At 34.6% G+C, this 20557-nt stretch overlaps 1 protein-coding gene across 2 annotated transcripts in view; it reads left to right on the forward strand.

The window, feature by feature from the left end:
- The window catches only part of TERF1 (telomeric repeat binding factor 1), a 41257-nt gene extending 22425 nt beyond the window's left edge, over positions 1-18832 (forward strand). Inside the window, exons 4-10 of one of the 2 annotated variants that reach the window (XM_004462479.4) lie at positions 2508-2594; positions 3847-3996; positions 4653-4765; positions 7673-7732; positions 9168-9256; positions 13964-14073; positions 18007-18832. In XM_004462479.4, the coding sequence (XP_004462536.2) occupies positions 2508-2594; positions 3847-3996; positions 4653-4765; positions 7673-7732; positions 9168-9256; positions 13964-14073; positions 18007-18183 (786 nt within the window). In that variant the 3' untranslated portion in view covers positions 18184-18832. The remainder of the gene's footprint in view (positions 1-2507; positions 2595-3846; positions 3997-4652; positions 4766-7672; positions 7733-9167; positions 9257-13963; positions 14074-18006) is intronic. The other variant, XM_004462481.4, reaches the window with a different exon arrangement.
- Positions 18833-20557: the final 1725 nt, after the last annotated feature.

A 20557-nucleotide genomic window follows, 5' to 3' on the forward strand; every position in this document is an offset into this window, starting at 1 on the left:
AGGTACATAGCTTTTTTAGACATAATGCTATTGCATGTTTAATAGACTCCAGTATATGGTAAACTTAACTTTTATATGTGTTGGAAAACCAAAAAATTTGTGTGACTTGATTTTTTTGTGATATTCACTTTCTTCGAGGTATGCCTGTACTATTATTTCCACCATCCAAAAAAAAAAATAGGTACTAGGGGCCAGGGATTCAACCTGGGACCTCGTGTGTGGGAAGCTGGCCCTCAACCAGAGTCTGTTGGCTCCCCAGAGTTGGTGTTTTGTTTGTTTGTTTGTTTGTTTAGGAGGCACCTGGAACTGAACCTGGAACCTCCCATATGGGAAGAAGGCGCTCAACCACTTGAGCCACATCTGCTCCTTCCCCTCCGCCATTTTACATAGAAGGAAACTGATGCACCAAGATATTAAGTAGCTTACCCAAGTTTACATAGCTATGCAAATGTTAATAGTGGTCCTTAATAGTGGTCCTTTATCTTATTACATATGCTATCAAAATAGCCAGTGTGTAAAATGATTATTGAAAAGCATCTGGCATCCTATATTTCTTTAGAGATTTTCTAAGTATCCTAACTAGTAAGTTTTATATGTCCTAATCATTATAAACACAGTCTACCTCCTTTCTCAATTCCTCTTTTGTTCAAAACTCTTATTTAGATGGCTCTGAAATTTACGTAGTGTAGATTCTGATTTGTTTATAAATGCCTGCCTGTAATTTGGCCTAAAGAAAGAATGCTGGTCATTTGTTAGTAAAAATGTATGGACCAAGGGAAAATTTTCGGGTCTTTTCAAACCACAGTTATTTCCTCTTTGAAAGGGTATTTTATCATTTATCAAGTCAAAATTGTTAAATTATATAAAATATTTAAATTATTTTGGATTTACCTAAATTATTTCAATAATTAAACAGCTGTTAGATTTTTTTTAAAAAGCAATATCTGGTTGCCAGTGCAAAGAAGGCAGAGTAGCAGAGTAGGAAGCTCCAGGAATCAGTCCCTCCACTAGAATAACAAACTGGCAGAGACTGGCAGAATTAACTATTTTGATATTCCAGAATCCAGTAGAATGCACTATATTGCAACCGGGGAAGAATGGGAGGAAGAGGTTGGTAAATTACAATAAACACCAGTCAATTGTTTTCTTCATGCAGTGGTTACTGACATCCAGCCCCTACTCTTGTACCAGGCAGCAATGGAGTCCAGCCTCTGATGTAGCTTGCTGGTGCCAGGGGACATAAAAATCGCCCCCCCCCCAAGATCCGGGACAGCGTGCGGCCCCATCTCTGCTTTTGTTTGGCAGCTTTCGATCAGCCCAGCTCTGAGAGGGGCCATTGCTCTACCTGTCCCAGACAAAGGTGACAGGAGAATTAAAGGCAGTAGCTGTAGAGGACAGTTAAGGGATTCCATTTGCTGGCAAGGACTGAGGCAAGAAAGCACCGCTTTGGGGGAACTCAGGAAGAAAGCTCTGGAGGTGCCCTTCCTAGCTCCTCCCCTAATCCCCTAGGGCAGTTTGGAGCCAGCCAGGCACTTCCTCTCTAAGTTCCTGGCCTTGTTCTAGCAGGGAAAGACTGACTTGGGAAACTTCTCTTCATCCTTCCTATCTTCTTGAATTTGGCATCCAGGCAGAAGCAGCTTGTGACAAGGAAAGCACTTTGAGAAACTGATGAGGCACACATCCTGAGGCAAAGGCTTACCTGCCTTAAGACCTTCAGTGGAACACCTAGGAGGGGGAGAAGGTCTATTTCCTGGAAAGTAGAGGGCACATTCAAACTCCCCTAAACAGGGGAACTCGTAAGGCCACTAGCAAGCACAAGTCCAGGATAAGACATGCTCAGAAAAGACAGAGGACCCTGGTAGCTTGCATTTGCCTGGGGCTCACCTCCTTGGTACAAGGGTTGAACTCTGTCTGAGCACCAACCTGTGCAAAGCCAATTTGCAAAGACGGTGAAAGACGTTGTTTGCTTAGGTTTGCTAGGTTTTTGTAGCTCCCCATGTTCAAGAAAATCTTTGTCATATCACCAGCTAGTTACAGACTCAAACACAAGTTTCAGAGATGTGTTTGAATAGAATATTAAAATGTACCCTGTAATTTTTTTTTGCACAGGGTACATTTTCTTGAACATGGGGAGCTACAAAAACCTAGCAAACCTAAGCAAACAACGTCTTTCACCGTCTTTGCAAATTGGCTTTGCACAGGTTGGTGCTCAGACAGAGTTCAACCCTTGTACCAAGGAGGTGAGCCCCAGGCAAATGCAAGCTACCCGGGTCCTCTGTCTTTTCTGAGCATGTCTTATCCTGGACTTGTGCTTGCTAGTGGCCTTACGAGTTCCCCTGTTTAGGGGAGTTTGAATGTGCCCTCTACTATTGCACTAATGCATGTTGTTACTAATAGGGCGATATAGGGGAATCCTGTATATTATGCATACTTTTTTTGTAAGCTCACAACTTCTCTAATTTAATAAGAGGCAATCTAAGGTATGTATTTTTCATGTTATCTTTTAGGCTATAGCTGTTTGTATGGAAAATGGCAATTTTAAGGAAGCAGAAGAAGTCTTTGAAAGGATATTTGGTGACCCAAATTCTTACACGGTAAGTGAATTCTGGGGAACTGTTTATATGGAAGGAAAAAAATTTGAAAATGGGGGAAAGGAATGATTTATCTTTTAAACTGTATAGAATAGTACTATCCAACAGAAATGTAATGAAATTTACCTATGTAGTTTTAAATTTTCTGGTAGCTGCATTTAATAATATGTTTTATTAACCCAATATATTCCTAAAGATAATCATTTTGTCTTTGAAATCCAGCGTGTTATAAATTGTACTTTTACCTTATAGCTAAATTCAGAATAGCCAGATTTCAGTGGCTTAATAGCCATTTGTGGCTTGTAGCCAACTTATTGTACAGCACAGGTATAGAAGAAGGTATGATAATTATTTTTGTAGGAAGTTTCTTAGGTGATCAGTAATTTCTAGTGTGTTGAATGCTAATGAATATTAATATAACTTCCTTTTTTAAATATTTGACAAAATCTATCAGCATGTATACCAGTAATTCCACCTCTAGATAAATAACCTAGAATAACTGTTTTTACTTTCCTGAGCCTTTTAAAGCCATGAAGCTTTAAAAAAAAGAGTGAGATCGAGGCCCTAATGATGACATTATTATTTGATCTGCAAAGGAGCCTGAGAGTTTTTTAAAGTTCTAGATTTTTTCGTGCATTGAGCACTGAAAGATCCCATGCCCAAGAAAAACTACATTGTACACAAGAAGACATATAAATATAGTAAAATGTTTATGATAGCATTTCAGTAATAACAAGTAGCCTAAATGCCCTCAACAGGCTGGAAGAATAGGTGAATATAATTTTTGTGTAACAGAATACCCTACAACAATGAAAATAAAATTATAGCCATGTTAACCAATACTATATATTGTGTATGGATATATACATATGTTATACAAGTACAAAGGAATGCATAGGAATGATAAATTCTGTATTCAGCAGACTTCAGGAAATCTTAAAAGAGAAAGGAAAGGAATGCAGTCGAATATGGTAGTTAACAAGGACTTCAACTGTACTGATAGTGTTATATTTCTTAAGCTGTGTTCATAATATTTTTTTTAATATATTTTTTATTTATTTTTAAAAGGTACATATATTCAAAAAACTTTCAGGGCGTCAGAAAAAATACCGGGGCTTTTAAAACTGAAAACCTCTTAGCTTTGTCTTAGGTTTATATTTATAAAGTGCTTTTTTTAAAATTAAATATTACATGACAAAATTTCTTATTTATAATTTTGCATGCTTTGTGTTAATAAATTTCTTATTTTATTTAGCCTTTAAAAAGGAAATTGCTTACGATAATCTCTCAGAAAGATACATTCCATTCTATTTTTCAACACTTCAGCTATAACCACATGATGGAGAAAATTAAGAGTTATGTGAATTTTGTGCTAAGTGAAAAGTCATCAGCCTTTCTAATGAAGGTATACATATTGTTTTAGAGAGATTCTGACAATAGACTTAGGAGAACTTGTTTTATAGTTAAGGAGAATACTTGATACAGAAATCTTGAGAAGTAACATTAAATTGTGGTTTTGTAGAAGAATGTGGCAAAATGTTTTAAGTAGTCAATCTAAAGAGTATATGGGTGTTCTTTGTAGTAATTTTGCAACTTTTCAAAATAAAAATTGGGGAAATTTCTTCAAAACATTTTGGGAGAAAAAGTAAAAATTGGATTGAGGTGTTTTGAGAAAAATTTTTATAGCATATTTCTCTATCTTGGCTTCAAGTTTTAAGTTAATGTGAAATCATAGTGGGGATCTGGATTGATTTTGATTTAGTTTTATTTCAAAATACCTTGAATTTTTATTGATTATTTAATGTAGTTTCTATCTTAAATTTGTCTCTCAAATACATTTACAAGGAAAGACCTGCCTCCATAATGCTTTTGAACTAAGAAGATAGCAAAAGTATTTTCTGGCAGTTCATATTTACTGTTTAAAATGGAAAAGAAGTACCCTTTATTGTTCTCTGAAGAGATACTTTAGCTAGGACTATCTTAAAGAATTTGAAGATTTAATTTATGGTATTTACTTAAAATGGCTTAATGTATTCCTACTTACCCCATTCCCCTTTTAAGGCAGCAGTAAAAGTAGTGGAAAGTAAAAGATCAAGAACAATAATTTCTCAAGATAAGCCTAATGGTAATAATAATGAAATGGAAACCGAAGCTAATGAGTGTATAGGAAAAAGGTTAGTAAATTTGTTAATGTATGTTTTGTGTTATAAGTGCTTTATCTCTTTGTAAAAGTGATGCTGTTGAGCCATTATTATTAAAAATAATTATTGAGTAGTGGGTATATCTTACCAATGATTAATATTTTGATATTTGGGGTACTATGGAGTTACTTCATGACTTACACAAATTGTGATATATTTTATCCCAAAATAAAGAAAAAATTAGAAAATATAGCTTAAATAATGTGGGTAATTTCATTTGCCATTTTCAGTGAATATATGCTGTGGAGTGAGGTTGAATTTGGAACCTTGAATTATCTGTGTGTGTCCATTGGCTGCTCTTAGATCCCACATTCCTTCATTATGTGACTGTCTTACTGTAATGAGGATTATTCTAGTATTTAAAGTTATTTTTCATATGCCTTCACTAACGGCAAGTTAACCACTTAATTTAGTGTTCAGCTGAAGATATAGATAGTGATTTATTCCAGTGCTGGAGGAAAACAGGCTGTGGTAGTCCTACCTATTGAGAAAGAGTAGTTCAGTCTTCAAAATTATTTATTCTGTAGGGATTTTCAAGGATGATTTTTGTAGAATTGGTTTTTACCTTTTTCCCTGGCTTTAGTAGCTATTGCGACTGAAAAAGATACAATTCTACCATTAAAGGCCTTTTTTTAATTGAACCCATAGTCCATTCCCTCTTTCTTCCTACCCTTATCCAAAGCCAATTAAATCCTTGAGGTTTCTGGACAGATGTTTTTAGTGATGGGTATACTATTGTTTCCTTTTGGAACCATGACCTGATAACTGCTGGGTCCCCTTCTTAGCTACTTATTTAGGGGTAGAGATTGGGGTCCAAGATGGGTTATTGCTCATACCTCAGAAATGAGAGTTAGACTTGTTATAGTGGTTCCTACCCATAAGAGGAACAGGAACCTGCTCTTCACTGTGTCATTTCCCCAAAGACTATATTGAAATCTTATTTTTCATTGACTTATTTTCTTCTAAGACCATTATGAGACGTAGCAATTTCATTTTTTTTATTGGCTTTGTTATTTCATTTTATTTAGGAAATCAAAGTCTAATAATAACCCCAACATTCTTGTGGCAAGCCTTCCTGACTAGAATACTATTTATTACTGCTTTAATAAAATGAAGTAATACAAAAACTTATTGTGGTTCTTGCCTATAATTTAAAAATTCCATATGTGTTCTCCTTTTATTGTGTAGTACCATCCATAGTTGAAATGTTTTCCTAGACACAGATATGTCAGGTACAATCAGTGTGCTTAAAACGGAACTCTTCATGTTCTTTCTGCCACTCTGTATCCTGACTCTCTTCCTTTACCTGCCACATCCAATTTCCCTCCCAAGTCTTATGAATCCCATCTCAGAAGTGCCTCTCTAGTCCATTTTTCTTATCATTTTTATTCTAAATTATTACACACCTTTGTACCACACCAGTCTATCTTTGATGTGACTTCCAGAATTAACTTCCCACAAAAATCTGTTTCACTCATTTCCCAGCTTAAAAACCACTTGCTTCTGTTTCCTACTGGATGAATTACAATTAGCATGACCTGCAAAGTTTAGCATAGTCCTTTCGTATTTTTTTTTCAGCAAGCTAATCTCTATGTATAAGTCTCCCTGCCCACATAGATGCTGCTTTCTGACAACACAGAACTTCTCCCTGATTTTCAAGTATTACAAGCTTTTTTGTGCCTCTCTGCTCATGCTTGGTTCCTTCTATTCTGAATTCCCTTTTTTCTGTTCTATCCGAGACAAGCTCTTGTCATACAAGGTCTAATTCACAGAACATCTTTGCCCAGCTCTCCAGCCAGAGTTGACACTTCAGTGCTTCCACGGCACTTAGTCACCTCTATAAAAGGACTTGTATAGTAACTTCTCTGTTTACCTGGCTGTATCTCTCACTAGATTAAGTGTCTAAATTAGTATTGTGTCCTTGTTGCCAAGTTTATTACCTAGCATACATTAGAACTGTAGTGTAACAGCCACAAATAGTAAAACCAAAAGTAAGGACAGGTTAAAGAATCAGGCAAATATTAAAATCATCCTGGAAGCAGATAAAACCAGGGCAAATAGAGTATTAAATTCACCTGTGTAAGGAAGGGATTTATAGAACAAAAGCAAGCAGAATCAGAATTGTAATTGCTGAGGTTAGACAAGTGCTAGAATATATGAAACCTCAGTGTAATCAAGCCCAGATGAAATAAACATTTTGCTCTCATAAAGATTATATTATAATCTCTCAGAGGCAACAAGAATTATAGGCATGAAGCAGAAGTGGTAAAATTTACATAATTCATTATTGAAGTCTATATAGATAGACTTCATAACTGTGAAGGAGTTGAGGGACAACTTCACAGAAAATACTTGAAGAATGGTTAAGATTTTTACTTATTAGTGGAATACAAAATGTCATTTCAGGAGACTAGAACCACTAAATGCATATAGATGTAAATGGTCATGCTATTTTCTGGAAGCTAACTAGTTCAGCCAAAGGGAGGAATTTCTTTAAAAAATTAAAAAAAAATTTTTTTTTTTATTTTCCAGTTGGAGATTACTGGGAGGCCAAGAAATTAAACTTGAATTCATGAAAATAAAGAGCTTTGGAAGGTTTTTTGAAAGAGTAGCAATATGAATGCTAAATTAAAACATTAACTATGCTTAACTTATATTTGGGTGTGCGTGATTTAATAACTCTTGTAAGCACACCTGGGTAAAAATTTGCCATGTTTTTACAGCAAATGTAATATATAGATATATCCTAATGTTACCTGGATTTCTTTCCTAATGTGTGGTATTTTTTATAAATTGAAGTATGACTTGACTATGTGGAAAGTATTATCCTCATGAAAAATTTCCTTTGTTTATATACTTAAAATTTTTCTTCTTTTAAAGTGTTGGTGACAGACAGTCTCCAGCAACTGAATCCTCAGGGAGTACAGTATCCTTGCTGAGGTGAAGTAAATTGATGTTTTTCTTCTCTGAATCTTTGATTGAAACAATTCATGAAGAGCTAAATATGTTAAAATAACTTTCATGTGTATGGTGTGATTTAAAGAGTCTCAGAGTCCTACCTATCTCAACAGATAATTCTAGTGGCAGGCAACTCTGATATGTCTTAGAATTCCAAATTCTAGAGACATGCCTCTAGGATCCTAGGTGGTTATACATTATTTCTACAAGGCTATTGGAATACACATATAGGTGGTCTTTGAATTTAAGGTAGATGATTTATAAACTCTTATTCTGTCATAGAAACAAGGTTATGATGCTAAGGCAGAAAGTGGGGCGTGGAGGGATCACATTTCTGACAGTATCCCAAAATTTCGATTTTATTATTTAAATGACCTTAAAAACTGTATTTAATCTTCTAGTAACACTGTGACAGACAGTATAGCATGTTCAGATGGCAGAGAACCTGCATGAATGATTTCAGAAATAGAGCAGTTTTGAGATGCTGAATTGAACTGTTTGACAGGGTCTTCAGAGATGAGAAATTGAGAGGGCATGTTATATAGGTTGTCTGAAAACACCGAAACAATTCATGATAAAAGCAGCACTTGGGGATAGAGAAAGGTCTGTGAGTGATGGGAACTGCTTACAAGAAGAATCAATTGACTGTGAAGAATGGTAGAAGTTATATTCTGAGTGGCTTTAATCCTAAAGCACTGAGGTTTCTTTGGAAACAGGATCCTGAAAAGTGGCCTTCATTAGGTAATGAAAACTGTTAAGTCCCACCTTGGACCCCCTAGAGGGTGAAGTTGAGTCTCTACTTGAGAGGGCAACAAAGAAGATAAATGTCCCTTTTATCTATACTTTCATCCCAGTAAATCCTCTATGCAACCGGAATGGTGATATGATAGCTGCCTAAACCTAGGCAAAATACTTTGTGAGGTATAGTTTACTTAGTTATAAAACTCATGATCCAACTTTGCAGGGCTATGAAATAAATATGCCATATTAGGTATTTCCAAACAGCCCTGCCTTTCAAAAAGGCCCCTTTTTAGAAGTATAAAGATAATCTAGTGGATAATTGCTAACATGCAAAGGAATTTTGGAATTTCTCTTTTGGAAAATAAATTTGTAAGCTGTAGGAGAGGATGATACTCAATACTTTATAGTCTTTGTCTAATTGGAAGGCCAAAAAATCTTGCTTTCTAAGTGGATAAGATGTAGAAAACTAGTTTAAATAATGGGATAGAAGAAAGTATGACAACAGAAATCTTAAGAGGTCAAAGGTTATGAGGGGCCCTAAGCAAGGAGAACAGGAAAGGAAGCTTGTCAAAGTGGGAGAGGGTCCTAGAACACAGATTAAGACAAATCACCTTTTTTCGGTAATTTTGCTAATCTCCTTTTTCGTACCACTTATAAACTTTAATGTTTTATCTAGGTCTCACAAGGATCTCTTCTTATCTAAGTTTAATCGTGGAAGCCAACAACAACTTGATAAGAAAGGTGAAAGAGCAGGAACTCTGCAAAGTAAGTAGTGTGATTAAATTTAAGAATTTAAAATTGAATGGGTCTTTAAGTCATTGAACCATTGACTTTACCACCACCACACATAAACACACACTTCAGAAACTGAAGAAGAAAGAGGTTAAATGCATTGGCTTCGTAGGGTTGATTAGAGGTTGTACTTAACTTAGAAATTTTCTGTGTTAACTATATTCAGGAACTTCAGAGTGACTTTTCTGAAAACATAAATATATAGAAAGTTTTCTGTCTCTACTGTCTTTAATGCATTTTGAATTTATTGTCTTGTAAATTAAGAAATTGAAAAATATGCAACAGTAACCCCCCAAAAAAGGTTCTTAAGAGCAGTCCATAATTATTTTCAATTATAATTTGATTGAAAGTTCCTTCTGGGTATGTATTCATTCAGCAAATGTTTATTGAACCCACACTATCTTTCAGGTGCGGTACTAATGCAGGGAATTTTACACCTATAGATTCAAACCTAAATACTTAGTGATCAATGTAAAAATAGTGGATAAAATGAATTTACATTTATTTCTCCATGTCTATTAGTTAACAACATGATGCCAGGCACAGGCACATAATAGGTCTATAGTAAATACTAATTGAATGAATTTACTTAATAGCTGATGGCTGACAAGATCACTATAATGAGAAAAACTAATATTTGGGAAGCGTATATGGCTTAACACATAGAGCTTCCACCTATCATATAGAAGGTCCAGGGTTTGATACTCAGGGCCTCCTTGCCCATGTGGTAAGCTGGCGCACGTGGAGTGCTTCTGTGCGCAAGGAGTGTCACCGTGCACAAGTAGTGGCCCCCACAAAAGGAGTGTAGCCCCACACAGGAGGGCAGACCACCCAGGAGTGGAGCTGCCCACACAGAAAGCTGACGCGGCAAGATGATACAACAAAAAAGAGACACAGGAGAAACAATATGAAATGCAGCAAACTAGGGAACTGAGGTAGAGGAAGAGAATGGAATGATCACCTGTCTTCCACTCTGGAAGGTCGCAGGATGGGTTCCCGGAGCCACCTAATGAGATTACAATGGACACAGAAGAACACACAGTGAATGGACACAGAAGGCAGTAAATGGAGGGGGGTGGGGGTGGGGAGAAGTAAGGGGGAAAAAAACAAAAAACTAATAGTTATAAATTACAGTAATAGAACATTTACATCTTTAGGTATTATCATCATTCTCATTTTAAAAGTAAGAAAACAAACTCAGTAAACCTATTTGTCTAATATTGGTATAGTTCCAAAATGGTTTTTTCCCCGTATCTATTACTTCAGCATGGCTAGGAATCATAATTCTAAACTAGAATAATATGGGAATTTTTCTGGACTTAATTTAATAAAACAAAAATTCAAAGAAACATGTTTTTATACCCTCCGTAGTTCATTAATAAACTCCAATGGAAGAGCATAACCTCATTGCAGAGTTGCTTGATGGTGAATATAGATATTGAGCATATAAGGTCTTGTGAGTTTTAGCACACTTTGCCTTTTTTTAAAATTATGATATCAGCAATATATTCACTAAAAAACATAAGAGTTTACCCAGATACCACGGTATCCCTATTTACAATGAGAGGATATATTAAACATTTTTTTCACATGTAATGGTTTTTTAGTTTTGTGAAAATGAAATATGGCTTTAAAAATTTAAACAAAAAACAAAAGTACTTCAGGAAAATTGAGAGAGAAACCACATGGGAGGTCCTGGGTTCAGTTCTTGGTTCCTCCTAAAGAAAAAACAGACAAGTGTAAACAAAGAGCAAAAACAATAAGCAAACAAACAAGGGATCCTGAGGGTGGAGTGGGGGGGACAACAACAACAAAATCCAAATTCCTTCTATCCAGAAGAAATTCCAGCATTCAGTGAAATAATGATTAACATTTATTGAGTAAAAAGTAACATTTTATAATATAAACTCAGTTAATCCTCACAACAACCTCATAAAAGCAGTGCAACTTTAATCGTGTTTATTACAGATGAGGAAACTGAGACAAAAAGAGGTAAGTAAAATGCTTTTAGTCATAGAGAGTATGAACAGAACTAGAACCAGAATTTGAAATCATACCTTCTGCCTCCACAGCCTATATCTTTAATTACTGAGGTAATCTGTATCAATAGAAAAGTGGATTGTATTGAGTTGAGGAAACAGTTGAAGGCACTCTCCAGTTCTGTTACTGTTTTTTTTGAGTAATAGTATTTTCATTTGACTATTTCTTGTAGTCTCCATCTCTGCTGAAATTTCCTGTTTGATCTTGCGTGTTTCTACATTTTCCATTAGAGCCTTTAATGTAACTCATCAGGGTTATTTTTAAATTCTATGGTTGTTCTAATATCTGTGCCATATTTGAGTCTGGTTCTAATGATTATTTGTTTCTTAGACTGTTTTTCACATTCTTTTTGGTGTGTCTCATTTTGTTTTGGAAGCTGGAACAGGAGTTTTGTTTTTTAGTGTTTTTTTTCCCATTCCTAACAATTTATTTTATAATACAAATCAGTTGTTTTTTTTTTCATTCCTAACACAATTTCAATTTATTTTGTAATACAAATTGGTTAAATGGAACTTTGCCCACTTCCACAGTTTTTCCTCCTAGTCCCATAAAATTAAGATTATTCATGTTAAATCTATTAGAAATTATAACGTGCATTTGAGCGTTTTTCATAGTTCCTTGAGTATTAGCGCTTTGTTTCACTCTCCCATCTTTTTATGTAGAAAAAAGATTGGTTATCTTCTGCAGCCATGAAGGTAATTATTAATATGTAGCACTGCACTCAGTGTCATTCATTATGCAAAGATGTTCCTGCCTCACACCCAACCTTTTGTTCTTGACCATAATATTAACAGAGTTAGTTTTTTTGTTTGTTTTGTTTTTAGGAGGTACTGGGCATCAAACCCAGGGCCTCGTACATGGCAAGCAGGCACTCAATTACTTGAGCTACATCCACCCCTGACTTTTTTTTTAATGGCCAAAATTTATGGTGCAATTGTGAACAAAGAAAGCAGAAGTTAGTGCTTAAGTTATAAATCATTAAACAGAACAAAGGGATTCACCTTTTAAAAATTATTGGAGGGAAGTGGATTTGGCTCAATGAATAGAGCATCCGCCTACCACATGGGAGGTCCAAGGTTCAAACCCAGGGCCTCCTGGCCTGTGTAGTGAAGCTGGCCCACGCAAAGTGCTGATGCGTGCAAGGAGTGCGCCCCGTAAGGAGAGCCACCTTGTGTTAAAAAAGTGCAGCCTGCCCAGGAGTGGGGCTGCAAACCCGGAGAGCTGATACAGCAAGATGATGCAACAAAAAGAGACACAGATTCCTGGTGCTGCTGACAAGAATACAAGTGGACACAGAAGAACACACAGCGAAATGGAACAGAGAGCAGACAACTAGGGGGGGTGGGGCTGAAGGGGAGAGAAATTTTTTAAAAATTTATTGGAGAGCCCATAATGAAGATAGAACTCTCATGTCTTCTGTGATTACATAACAATGGTGGGGCATTTTTAGAATATCCGGGGCTGCTAATAAATAATATATAAATATATAATATATAAATATATAAATAATAATAAATAATAAATAATAAGGGAAGGTCCCAGAAAGAGAAACTGGAACCTCAAGGTTAAACTCAAGAGGACCTAGTACTTTTTGAGTAAGCAACAAAACACTGTAGCAAGCGGCAAGCAAATTGGCCCCCCTCCCCTGAGAAAAAAGCAGTTAAATGGTTGACATGCTGTACTTCCCTTCACCTACTTAATTGCCTGTGCAGCTAGCTGTAGAAACTACTCAATATCAGGAGATGGATTAACTGTGCATTCAGCAAGGACTGCATGGCTGCTCTGGGTCCATGGTAGATTATTTCTCCCCACACTTACAATTCTAGAGTAATCTTTTTTAATTTCTACAACGAAACCTGTACAGATTTTTATTTGAAATTGGATTGAAATAATAGATCGTTGTGAAGAGAACTGACACATGATAAAATATCATTCCCTGCATGAACAAAGTATATATCTCTTTTAAAAGATTTTGCTTTTTTAATCAATACATATATGATTTATAATTTACTGCATTCAAATATAAATAGTATCTTCCTATTTTAATTAAATGTTTTGACTATTTGTGCTAATGCATAGAAATCCTGTTGATTTCTATATATTGGTCTTATATCCAGACATCTTGCCAAATCCTTTTTAAATTATATTTGTAGTTTCTTTTGGGTTTTCTATATAAACAATTATCTTTCAATAATTAGTTTTGTTTCATTTTTTATTTCTTGTCTTACTAAACTGATCTGACATGAAAAAGGTAAAGGGAGTGAGGAAAAGACTTTAGCCCTTACATTGTGTCAAGTACTCCTTAAACATTATGTTAAGAAATTTTCAGTGACTCTACAAAGTAAATATTATTCTTTTTTTTAAACATGATGAAAAAGCAGAGTCGGTGGTGTGATAACTTGTTTAAAGACATTTAAGAGAATCAAGATTCAAACAAACCACCTTTGATTTTCAGAGACAGTGATCTTTATACCATGTGATGCTCCTTCCATATTTGAAGAAAATAAAAGTTAAACTAGTATAGTCTTTAGGATAGTATTACAGTAGGAATCTCATGGTAACCTGTAAAATATAATTCCCCCTTTTCCTGTTTTTCCTTTTATATGAGATAATATTTGATCACAGTATTTCCACTTTTAGGTGGAAAAAAGAAAAAAGAAAACCATACAACAGCCACTAAAAGCAGGAGACTACATGTTTTAAACAATCAGCCAGTATCTTCTGAAAAACATCGAGCTAGGAAGAAACAGGTATTTGCTTTTCATTATATTTGGCATAATACCAACATTAAAAATAATAACTTGAACAATTTTAAGTATGTCAAATTATTTCTTTTCAATCCTAAAAATTCTCGAATATGAAATGTTTGCTTCTTGCCATCTTTGATTAATCTGCCTGTTCAGAGTCACAAGAAGATACTGAAATCGTGTTTTAAAAGTAGTCATTAAGTTAGGTGTTGATACCGACATCGGCTTAGAAATCTTGTGATGATATAATAAAAGTCAGTTCATTGGGTATAAGGTAAGACTGAAATCCACATGGTAAGCTTTTATATTCACCTTTTACTTGGATCCACTCAAAATAAGGTTCTTCTGAATTGATAAAAGTTCCATTGAATTTTTCATTCAGAAATTGATGTTAACTCCTTTTGATAATACAAAATTATCTGCAGTTACTATCACATGACTTAACTTTTTAATAATAGGTATATATAGCATTTTATTAAAGATCTTTTTCCATGACAGATAACTATTTAGTCTTCTGACTTGCTGAGTAGTAATAACTTAGTTCAAAGAGCTATTTGTTTGTATAACCGCAATAAATGAAAGTAAAATATTAAAACACTAAGGAATGTTTGGGAAGTGTATCTTGTTGTAACACATTTTATATTATTGGCGATTATTTAGTACTGACTGCTTTAGATATATTTTGATAGTCCATTGTAATCCAGTGAAAGTTTGGCAAGATTGCTCTATAAAATTGGAAGTTAACCATACTTGTAAAGTGAGAGTGGGCTATTTCCAGTTTATTAAGAACTTGTACATTATTACAATCTTGGTTTTAAATGTAATTATTTTAATTACAGTTTAGAATTTTTTCATTTGAAAGTATTTTCTAAATACTAAAAACTAAAAACTAAAATAAATATAAAACTTGGAGAAATTATAGGCGATAGCCAACTTATTAATAAGTTATCTTATAAAAATTCTTTTCTAGTAAGTATTTTAGAAATTTACAAAGACTTTCTTTTAGAGAAAATGTTAAAAATGTTGGTGGGGGTCACTAAAGCCTGTTTTAATTTGTTATACATCCGAAGGACAATACGGTAAAAAGTTTCCTAACATGAATGCTAATTCAGACATTGCCACCAATTTATTGTGTGACCTTGGATTAGTTTCTTAAATCTGTGTTGTGATTTCTAAAACTATTTCTCTTGCCATGACTTCTCACCTAAGATTCTAATTGCCAGTTTCATTTAAATATCTACTTAGATTGTTCCATCATTATCGTACACACACCCAAAATTGAATTTATGAAAAGATACAACTTCAAATGGTCATTTTAGAAACATTATACTACTTTTGGATTCCAAGCATATAGTATTGACAATCTTAACCCAGCATTTTAAATGGTGGAGTGAAATGAGATAAGTATTCTACCTAGAATGGAAGACCTTTTTCTCTGTATTTCTCCTATAGCCCTAATATTCCTCCCTCTTATAGTGCACTTTCTTGGCAGTAGGTGCAGGAATTCTCATTACCTCTAACTTACTGGTTGTGGCTCCTGTGTCTTGGGCAGGGCCTTTAGCAGAATATTTGCTATGAGGGGAATTTTCAGACAGGGCTTTTCTATGGTCAGGATATGCTGATACCATGATATACCAGTACCTTATATTGGAATAAATCTGCTGAAAGCTCAACCCATGTTCTTCATTCAGCTATATTCTTTTATTCTAAGGGCTGCAGGAATTGGCTTTCTTACTGTTCTTTCTACTCTCACTCCATTTTCTATTTTCACTCCATTGTTTCACAACAGGGTCTCTGCTACCTTGAAGAGTCAGGGATTTTTTAATATATGTTTTTCAGAGAAATACCCAGGGATATTCATTCTAACTAGAAAAATTATGAAAATTCTTACTTACATAGGCTGTTGAGAGAAGTCCTCTCTCAGGATGATATTTAAGACCTAAAAGTTGAGAGCAGCAAACTATACTGTTTTCTGAAGCATGAAAGAATTTGGTGTGTTTATGGAAATGAAAGGCAGGCGGAATGACCAAAGGAATAAGGAATGAAGGTGGAACATGGCATGGTTCAGCAATTGAATATGTAAGGGCAAGGTAGGTGGAATGATGAGAGATGAAATCAGAGAGGGTGTAAGATGAGGAGAGGCTCAGTTGCCATTCATAGCAATTTGAACTTTATTTTGTGTAGTAATGGGCACCATTAAATGGTTTTGAAAAACTGAGGAATGGAGTAAGTTGACTCATACATTAGTTACATATCATTGGGTTTAAGGGTTTAACACTGATGGTGATATAACCAGGTTAGGCTACTGCTATAGTTTAGGTAACAGATGATGGTGATGTCTAGAATTAGGGCATTGGCTGTAGGAATTGAGAGGAGAGGCCACATTTCAGAAATGATTAGAATATAAGAATGAATATGATTAATTCTGTATTTCAATATAGAATTAAGAATAATTCAAGCCTTTGGTTAGGAGGTGAGGTGAGGAAACACTTGAGTTTGAAGCACCTGTGTACATCCAGATGAATATGTTAGACAGTTGGAAAAGTTTTAAAGCTCAGGGAAAAATCAATATTAGAGATAGAAATTTGGAACTATGTTTACAAGGATGTTTGTATAGCAAACAGCTGTGGAGGATAGAATGAGTGTCTCCCTATGGAGCAAAAGGCAGATTTATTGACTGCTGAGTGTAATGAAGATCATTTCTCTCTGGAAGGAAATTGAACTATGCTATTTACTGCCCAATGTAAAGATTTGGGTTCTCTAAGCTTCAGGTTCTTCTGTAATGCCAGTCCTCTTTGCGTAGCTTGATGTCAATTGGAGAACAGCACAAATGGTTATACTCTGGCTACTTCTGTTGCTGTGATAATAAGCTTTTTTGTGACCCAGGAAGAGTCTTTTGTCTTCTGCCAGCATCCATGATATTGTGCAGAAGAGCCTGCAAATAGGGCAAGATGTCTGACATGTCAGTTTTTCGTACTACTGAACTGGATTTTTTAAAAAAATGTAAAAGTCTGCCCAGGCGATTACTCATAAGGCATAGTAAATAACCACTTCAGTGAACATATCACTTCTTTAGGTTGACAACAGGAGGAATTATTAGTCACCTGTAGCAAATGCCAAGTGGCAGTACTTTTTTGTATTACATTAAATTTGATATTTTAAAAAATTGAATGTCAGTTATTTTCTCCCAGACCATAATGGTATGTTTTCAATGAGTTTGTTGTGCTTTAGAAAACCTGTTTTAAAAAAGAATTAATATTTAGGTTTAGGGGAGGGGTAATTTGTGTATTTTACCCAACATATGCAGAACAGAATTTTCACTGAGTCTATTAATAAAGGATTAAACGTTCATAAATTCTAAAGTTTTCTGTATTAACAATTACATTTCATCCCATCATTGAAAACTTTAACTTAATGGGTTTTACCTTTGGTATCATCCATTTTTCTGAGCCTTTCTGATTATTGTCTTGATAAGAATATTATACTAAAGACAACATAGGTTTAGGTCCATTCTGGACTAATAGTTTTGATAAAATACTAAACCCAAGAGTAGTTACCAACTTGCTAATATGTTCAGTTCTGTATAAGAAATTGTGAAATATGGAATAATAAATGCCAGTTGTAGAAAAGCATCTTTAGAGCTAGTGTGGGCTTGAAGTCAAACAGATTGGATTGGCATTTAGCTCTATCAGCTTTCTAGCTGTCTAATCTTGGGCAGCTGAACCACAGTGTGCTTATATATAAAATGAGCAATAATAGTGAAGACCCTTAAAAATCTTGCCATGGTAAATATAAGATCTTATAAAAATCTAAGAAATTCTTTTATCCTTAAAATCTACATATCATAAAAATACTTAAAAACAGTTGTATTTGTAGTAGGTATGTTGTTTTAAAAGAATTGTTGCTTTGAATAACTGTTCTACCTTTTACCAAAAGGCATGGCTTTGGGAAGAAGACAAGAATCTGCGATCTGGCGTGAGGAGGTATGGGGAGGGAAACTGGTCTAAAATACTTTTGCATTTTAAATTTAACAACCGAACAAGCGTCATGCTAAAGGATAGATGGAGGACTATGAAGAAACTAAAACTGATTTGCTCGGACAGTGAAGACTGAATGTATTTGTAAAAGCTTAATAAAAGGAGGACAGTTAATTATGTTCATCACTGCATTTGTTTCAAACTTGCTTGTCACTGATGTATCTTAATATTTTTGTTTAAAGCATAATAGTTTCTGTAAAATAAAGTGTAGTTCACTTGAGGGTTTTTGGTATAAGAGTAACTTTATATGCCATCATTGTATTCCTTAGAATTTTTTACTTTGATAAAATTGTTGAGCCCAAATGCTTTCAATACTCCTTCCCCCACATCCTGGTTAAATAAAAAAAGAATGAAAACAGGACAAAAAAATATTTATATCAATCTATTCTGTTACTGTAAGCTGACCTCACCCCTTAACAGATGTGTAAAAATGTTCCCCCGTCAGTGAATAACAATAGGCCTTGGGCATAAGAGGTAAAGACTTGATTCATGACTTTAGTATGTTACTTTATTACCAAGACATCTGTTCATAAAATAAATGTACAAGGTAATCTATCTGTTATTACATGCTAACACATCTATCAGTAGTCACATAAAGAGAAATACTTGAAAGTAGTATACTTGTGTTGTAAGCATGAATAGCTTCATGTTGACTTCTGTTATGGTGTTAAAATTTTGACAAATATGGTTTTGAATAAAGTTTCTTTATTACCTGGAACCATAAACATGAGATTCTATGATTCTTTGATTTAATAAACTTATATTGAACCTAAATGGTTCTGTAAATGTTTAAATTGGTATTAACCATGATGAGTGTAACATTTATGATAAATATATTTATTAACAAGACCATATATATAATCTTTCTAGGCAATTTTGAGTTTTTACCAACATTTTATTCGTTAGAGGATTTAGTCAAAAGAATAATAGAATTTAGCATTTCTAGTTACATGCATCTTATTTAAAAAGTGAGTGAATATCTTATCTGTAATTTAAAGTTATTCGTGTTTTTTAAAAAAGTGAATGCTGGTAATTTATACTCTGTATTCCATTTCCTATTAAAAGTTTTACTTACATTGTCCCTGAATTTATATTGTCCTACACATATAGTAACCAGAAATGTGGATAATTACTATAGGCTTCCCAAGTCACTATTCTGTTTCGTTACTAATTTCTTACTCATGCAGTGCTATTATACCCCTAATTACTGTAATCATTTGATGATTATTGCCAAAGTCATAGTCATAGAGTCAAGATGGACTTGTAAGCTAACCTCCTCTCATTCAAAATACATAAATCATAAAGTCTAGGTTGTTATTAATGGTAAAAAAGCATCATTATATATGTACCACTAAAAAAGAAAAATCACAATTATATACTGTGATGCTTTCTTATTTACAATTCTATTTTACATATAAAATACTATTTTGGATTTATTTAAACAGATTTTTAATTCTGTAACTTTTAGTAGATACATGAAAAGGAAATTATAAGCAAAATAAATCTGTAGTCCTAAAACTTCATCTTCAGAGTCCAACTCTTATGAATCATTCCTTTTTAATTGAAATTTTTATTGACATAATGCAGATTAGCATGCAATTATAAGAAATAATACACAGAGATCCCTTGTACACTTTGCACAGTTTTCCCAGTGGTAGCATTTTGCAAAATTATTGTATATTATCACTAACAGGATATTGACATTGACACAATCTACCAATCTTCAGATTTCATGTTTATTCTAGTCTCTGTATTGTATTCTAAACAGTTTTCTTTCCTGTGTAGGTGTATATATTCACAATAGTCAAGATAGTTAACAGTTCCAACCCCACAATATCCCTCAGTTCCCCTTTTATAATCACCCTCATTTCCCTCTTCTCCAGCCCTTGGCACCACTAATCTGTTCCTAAACTTTTGTCCTTTTAAGAATGTTTATAATAGAGAGTTAGGTACCCAAAATTGGCAGTAGGAAACTAAGGTCCCTCTGCTGAAGCTACCATTAAGCTGGCAGAAACAATCAACATTTTCACAACTCTGGCAATTTTGAGATTATTTATGAATTCCAAAAAGAGAGATTATGTTTGTAAATTGGTCTCTTCCTCTGGGTATGATACCCTTTGATTATATTAGGTTCAGCTGGGATGTCTGATTAAATTACGTTTAGACTATGACTTTGATTAGATATGTCAGTATGGTGTGACTCAGGGTTGTGTCTCCACTCCCTTGGTGGGCTATGTAAATGGAATACACAGAAACAGAAGAAGATATACGGGAATTGAGAAAGCTCCATAGACAGAAGAGGAGAGATCCTGCAGCCATGGGAAGAAAGATGAGCCCTATGCGAGTCTACAACTGAAATTGGAGGAAGCTGGGCCCACAGAGCCTTACGAGGCAGAAGAGAGGAGAGACCAGGCCCACCATCTTGCTTCAATAAATGGCAACTGACTTGG

The sequence above is a fragment of the Dasypus novemcinctus genome, chromosome 14, assembly GCF_030445035.2.
Source record: "Dasypus novemcinctus isolate mDasNov1 chromosome 14, mDasNov1.1.hap2, whole genome shotgun sequence".
NCBI classification, from domain to species: Eukaryota; Metazoa; Chordata; class Mammalia; order Cingulata; family Dasypodidae; genus Dasypus; species Dasypus novemcinctus.